The sequence below is a fragment of the Hyaloscypha bicolor genome (genome assembly GCF_002865645.1).
Source record: "Hyaloscypha bicolor E unplaced genomic scaffold K444scaffold_165, whole genome shotgun sequence".
Taxonomy (NCBI): domain Eukaryota; kingdom Fungi; phylum Ascomycota; class Leotiomycetes; order Helotiales; family Hyaloscyphaceae; genus Hyaloscypha; species Hyaloscypha bicolor.
The window spans coordinates 943,029-949,129 of record NW_020194667.1 but is presented as its reverse complement, the minus strand read 5'-3'; the positions used below and the strand labels follow the sequence as shown (position 1 = coordinate 949,129).

Sequence of the window (6,101 nt, the reverse complement as noted above, 5' to 3'; positions counted from 1 at the left end):
TAGTAAATAGCTAGAGCTATTTACTAGCTCTTTACTAGCTCGGTTTATACTAGATATCTAGTTTGCCTTTAATTTAATTATAAATCCCATTTTTTTAAATAAATTTATAGCCTCTTTTTCTTAATCTAATTTAGCTAATACGGCTCGATTAAACTATATCTAAAATAGGCTAAAATAAGACTCTAGCTCGAATAATATTAATATTAATAAGAAATACTAAAACTATAGAAACTATTACTAATACTAGAATTAAGCTATAAATAAAGCTAAATTACTAATTTATTAAATCCGGGATTTAATAATTAAAGCTATTATAATTATTATATTATATAATTAGTAATTTCGCTTATTAGATCTAGTAGAAATCTTTAGAAAATATATAGAATTCGGCTATATTTAATATACTAGTACTTTACTAGCCTTTTAAATAACTAACCTCGAAAATACTATTAAATAAATTAAATTTCAGGCTAAAACTCAAGTAAATACTATTTCTATAAAGTTTATTTGAACTAAAATTACTAGTTAAGAACTATTATACTTGAAAAAGAACTAGACTTTAGTATTATATACTAAGTCTAAAAATTAGAGAGGAAATAGAGGCCCTAATACTTATAATATTAGTAAAAATTAGTACTTATAATACTAATAAACCCGGTACTTATAATATTAGTAGTTCTAGTACTTATAATACTAGCTCAAATAGTATATATAATACTAAATCTATAGCTCTTTCTAGGAAAAGCACCTTTTTACTAGCTTATATAAAGTAAACTAATTCTTTTTTAGCTATATTTATTTATAATTTATTTAATATTACTTTTTATTTAAAAGAAATTAAAGAATTAATAATTTTTATAGTCTTTTTTTTAAAGAATAATATTATAATTAATATTACTCTTGAATTTAATTCTAATTTTCTAATTTAAAATAAAATAATTATAAAAAAAGTATTTCTTTTAGTAAAAAATATATAAAAAAAGAAACCCTAATATAAAGTTATTATTTATAAATATTTATTTATAAGTTTAATATACTTAAAGAAATAGATCTAGTTTTAAAAGAAATTAAGATCTTTAATAAGAAACTAAAGTCTATTAACTAATTTTATTAGCTTATTTCTATAAAAAAAAGAAACTCAGGCTTTTAGTAAGCTAATTTAGTAATAATAGTATTTCTTATTAAAAATAAACTTCTTATAGCTAGAATCTTTACTAAAATAATAAAATATTATATTATTTCTAATATTATATAATATATTAAATATATAAAATATAAATATTTAGATTTTATTTATAAAAAAGAATCTAAATATTTATTATATAGGAAAAGTTATATAACTAAGAACTATTTTTGCTTTATTTATAAAAGAAAAAAGAAAAAATACTTTTATATAATTACTAAATATTCTAATTATTTAAATATTACTTATTTAATTAATTTCAAGCTATATAAAATCTATTTAATAATAAAACAAGCTATTATTATAATTCCTATTATTATTATTAATAAATAGCTATATTAAAGTACTATAAATTAATATAAATTATAATAGCTTTATTACTAAAAATGTTTTATAAATAGCTATAAAATTAAATATTAAAGTTCTAGTAATTTTAAAGCCTTAAATAATAATAAGAAATAATAATCGGAAATATTATTTTATTATATATTCTAGCTATTACTAAATACTTCCGAATTATAATATTTTAAGACCTAGAACTTTAGTTTATATAACTCGTAAATTATAAGCTAGTCTAGCTCAAAACTTATTAAGTAATTCGGATTATTTAATTATAAACTTAAGTCTAAATATATTAATAATATAACTAATTAATTTCTATAATATAATTTATTTAGAAAACCCTAATAATATATTAATTATATTAGAAAAAAATATTTTATTTACTATTTTTTATAATAGCTTTTTATAACTAGATAATTTTAATATATATTATTTTTAGTAAGATTTCCTAAAACCTTAAAGTATTTATATAATCTATTTAATTAGCTATATAAAGAATTATTTTTTAAAGCTATTAAATAAAATAAAATATTTTCTATAAATTAAATATATTTATTTATTTTATATTAGATTTAAGTTTTATTACTAATAAAATAGTAACTAATATTAAAAACTAGTAAATATTACTAAATTTAGATTCTAATTATTTTAAGGTTCTATTTATTATTAGTAAATCGATTTATAGCTCTAGTTCTAATTTAATTAGATTTAATATTAAGAAAGCAGACTAGGCTAAATTTATAAGCTATTTTACTAATAAGCTTAAAAATATACTTTTTCTATTTAATAATATATCTGGAAATTAAGAACTAGACTTATTAATAAAAGACTTTATTAATAAAATAATAGAAGTAGCTAGTAATAGTATTTTAAAATCTATTATTAGTTTATATTTTAAACCCTAATAAAATAAAAACTTAAAAACCTTATATAAATTAATATTATATTATAGTTATAAGTTTAAAGCTTTAGAATATATTTTTTATAAATAAGAATTCCAAAATATAAAAAATATTTATTTTAATATTATTAAAAGTATTAAGCTAATATACTAGAATAAGTTTTTAAATAATAATAATAATAATAATAATAATAATAATAATAATAATAATAATAATAATAATAATAATAATAATAATAATAATAATAATAATAATAATAATAATAAATAATAATAATAATAATAATAATAATATAATAATAATATAATAATAATAATAATAATAATAATAATAATAATAATAATAATAATAATAATAATAATAATAATAATAATAATAATAATAATAATAATAATTAATAATAATAATAATAATATAAGTTAGAAGCCGTTTTCTACTTTTAATTATAGCTTAATTAATTTTAAAATAAATAATTTTTAATTTTTTAATTTTTTAAATATAATTATATTAATTATAAAAAAATAATATTATTAGAATTCTATATTTAAAATACTTTTTATCTTATAAATACTATTATCTTTATAAATACTTATTATCTTATAAATACTTATTATCCTTATCTTATAAATACTTATTATCTTATAAATACTTATTATTTTATAAATAATTTATTTAAAAACTCGAGTCATTTATTATAACCTTAGATAATAATTAGTATATTATTAAATAATTATTAAAAAGGCAAATTATTTTATATAAGAAAGGCAAGTATAAGAAAATAATTACCTAATACTAAATTAAATAATAAGAGTAATTAGATAAGTATAATAAGTAAATTAAAAAGAATAATATATATAAGAATCTTATAATAGCTTATAATTTTATAATTATATAAATTTAATCTTATTTATATCAGATTTATAAGATTATATAATAGAGAGGAAAAGACTTTTAGCGTTTGCTTGCTAATTCAAATGGAGGTTGCTAGAGAAATTCTTAGAATATATTAAATATATCTAATTATACTAACCTTTATACTCGTGACCATATATACTCTGCTTATACAGCTTCTTGCATGCTCTTGATAGAGTGAATCTATACCATACAATGATCTTGATCCTCCCTATTCTATTCCCCTGGTGTCTAGCGGGTCGGTACGTTATCTCTCGAACGGTCCATCTAAGATCACGGGCTGAGCTATATACATCCCGGCGAACCTAGACATACCCTGTAAGTCCTTCTTCACGTGACAGGCGCTTGCAACCAGTGTTTACTCCCAAGCCATCACACGATGGAATATGAACGCTGAATTCATCGTAGGCCGAAGGTTTAGGCTTAGCACCATGGTCTGTCAAAACCACTAAACAGGACAGGATCCTTGCATACAATCTGTCGTCTTGAGTCTTCTGTGCTCGGGATAGATGTACTACTGTATGGGCCAGTACACCGGTTCCTTGGTAACTCCTGGTGTTTGGATTCGCTCCACGATGTAGCAACTGCAAGACAATGTCTCTAAAGCCGTGACGGGCTGCTAGTGCAAGCACAGTGTATCCGCGTTCATCTCGCATACCGATGTTCGCATTTTGAACTAGACCCCCTTCTGAGCAGGCTGACTTGGAGTCTGTCAAAAGTTTCAAACAGTCCATGCATGTTGAACAGTTTGTCAATGCTGAAGCCAGCTGCTCTTCGCTACTTTCGCCAATATGCGAGAGATGGTCCAATAGTTGACTCACATCAGGATCTCGTTCGGCATCCAGTTCGCAGCTTGGAAGCTCTTCGTCATTGGTGTCGCTTTCAGCTATCTCCTCTGCTATGCTTTCAAGGTTGTGGCTAGATATGTCATGGCCTGCACTCGAGTCCGAAATTGTGGCTTGCAATTGAATACCCCTGCAAGGCGAATATGAACTGAAGCCTAGAAACTTGGCTGGCATGTTGTAGCCGTGACTTTGCAGGGGCATCTCGCCGTCTGTGTCGAGCCCTGTTAGGTTAACAGCCGAACCTGCTAATTCAAACGATCCAAGTTCTGCCCGTTCAGAATTTGGGTTTAGGTGGCAGTCCTTTGGCTGTTGTGGACTAAGTAGTCGCTTTATGATTCTCAGAGGTGTTTTAACTGAGGAGAATCGACGCGGACAACCTGCGACATGGCATTTACTGGCCTTCTCAAATTTCCCGCATTTGAAACATTTGTAAGTTCCTTTTGACAGTTGTGGGCACCTATAAATATGCAGGAGCATCGCGCCTGTCGTCTCGAATATCCTTTCGCAACCTCGAAATGGGCAAGTGCGCCTCTCGATCTCATCGATATCCTGGGAGTTTGTGCGAACGTAAGCTACCCAGGTCAGAAAAGGAAGCGACGAGTTTCCAAGCTTGAGGGTAGTTCTAGCGCCTTTCTCAAGTCGGACGCCGTGGGATTTGAATATGTCAAGGATTTCTAACAGATTGGGACGTTCATCGGAGATAATGGAGAGCGACACGCGGCTCCCCCGTTTAAATCTTTGGGCCACATTTTCCCCTCGAAAATCCTCGGCAGAGAACGAGTATCCTTGTGCCTGGGCCTTTTTGAGGACCTGCAGGTATTCTGATGATTGAGATATCCCGTTTACACTGAAGACATGCAAGAAAGTCTCACCAGACGTGTTCTTGATCCCGGGAGGCTTAGTACGGTCCATCAACTGCATAACAGCAGCGAAATTTCCTACGGCTGCTGCATGATGGATGGGCGTATTGCCAAATCGGTCCAAAGGCAATGTTGCATCTATGTAAGAGTAGTCTACGTGAGAGTAGTCTACTCTGGTGGAGCGTGCCAGCCAATGTGAGGATGAGAACCCGCAACGAATGCAACGCCCCTTAGAGGAAAGTGTCTTCCTGAAACGACAACATGATCGATCCCACAGTGATATAAGCTCATAGTCTGGGGCGCGCCGTGGGTCTAGATCCAACCTGGATTCATCCACTAGTTCATCCCAGGCACTCAGTTCGCCCTTGGAAAGGGCCTTGGACCTGGCACTTGTGGCAATACTCCGAGCATATGCAGTGCTCGTTCCCCAAGAACTGTTACTTGAGAGTACTGATTTTACATCGCTCAATGAAAATCTTGAAGATAGCAGAGTAGTCAAGTCTGTAATGCTCAAGCTGTCACTTGCGCGATTCAATGTGGAATGCAATCGCTTCAATCCGCGTGACGATACCGTGAAACTTTCCTCCTCTGGCTGAGGAGGCAATGATTCAAGATTTGGCCGCATCATTGTGTCTTGGATCTCATTAATCGGGTCATCAAGGACAACATCCCTTGAGCCTTCGACAGAGCGCTCAATATGTCGTTCATCAGGAACAGCGATGACCTCCTTGTCGCTGAATGGGTTCTCCTGTCGCTCTGATAACTGAGGTATACCCTCCCTAGCCTCTGGAAACGGCCTGTATAAAACATCGACGCGAGGCATAGTGAAATGAGAAGGATGTCCCACGACCGACTCATGTTTATAATGCCTCGATGGATCATAATACGGCGAAGGTTCAGCTGAGCTCGTTTCCCTCACGTCCTTTAAAGTGCGTCGGAGTTTCTTTCGAGAGGAACGCTGAGAATATTTTTCGACATGGTATTGCTCGCAAAGCTTTAAGTTGGCCAACCTTAGCTTCATTTGCCGCTCACTCGCGGGACGATAGCGTCGCCACTC

At 29.3% G+C, this 6,101-nt stretch overlaps 1 protein-coding gene across 1 annotated transcript; it reads right to left on the bottom strand.

The window, feature by feature from the left end:
* Positions 1-3,743: 3,743 nt before the first annotated feature.
* On the bottom strand, positions 3,744-4,034 carry K444DRAFT_487666 (uncharacterized protein; the record flags this gene model as incomplete). Its single annotated transcript, XM_024873147.1, has 1 exon — positions 3,744-4,034. A coding segment is annotated over one exon (291 nt), but the record flags the coding sequence as incomplete, so codon positions are not given.
* Positions 4,035-6,101: the final 2,067 nt, after the last annotated feature.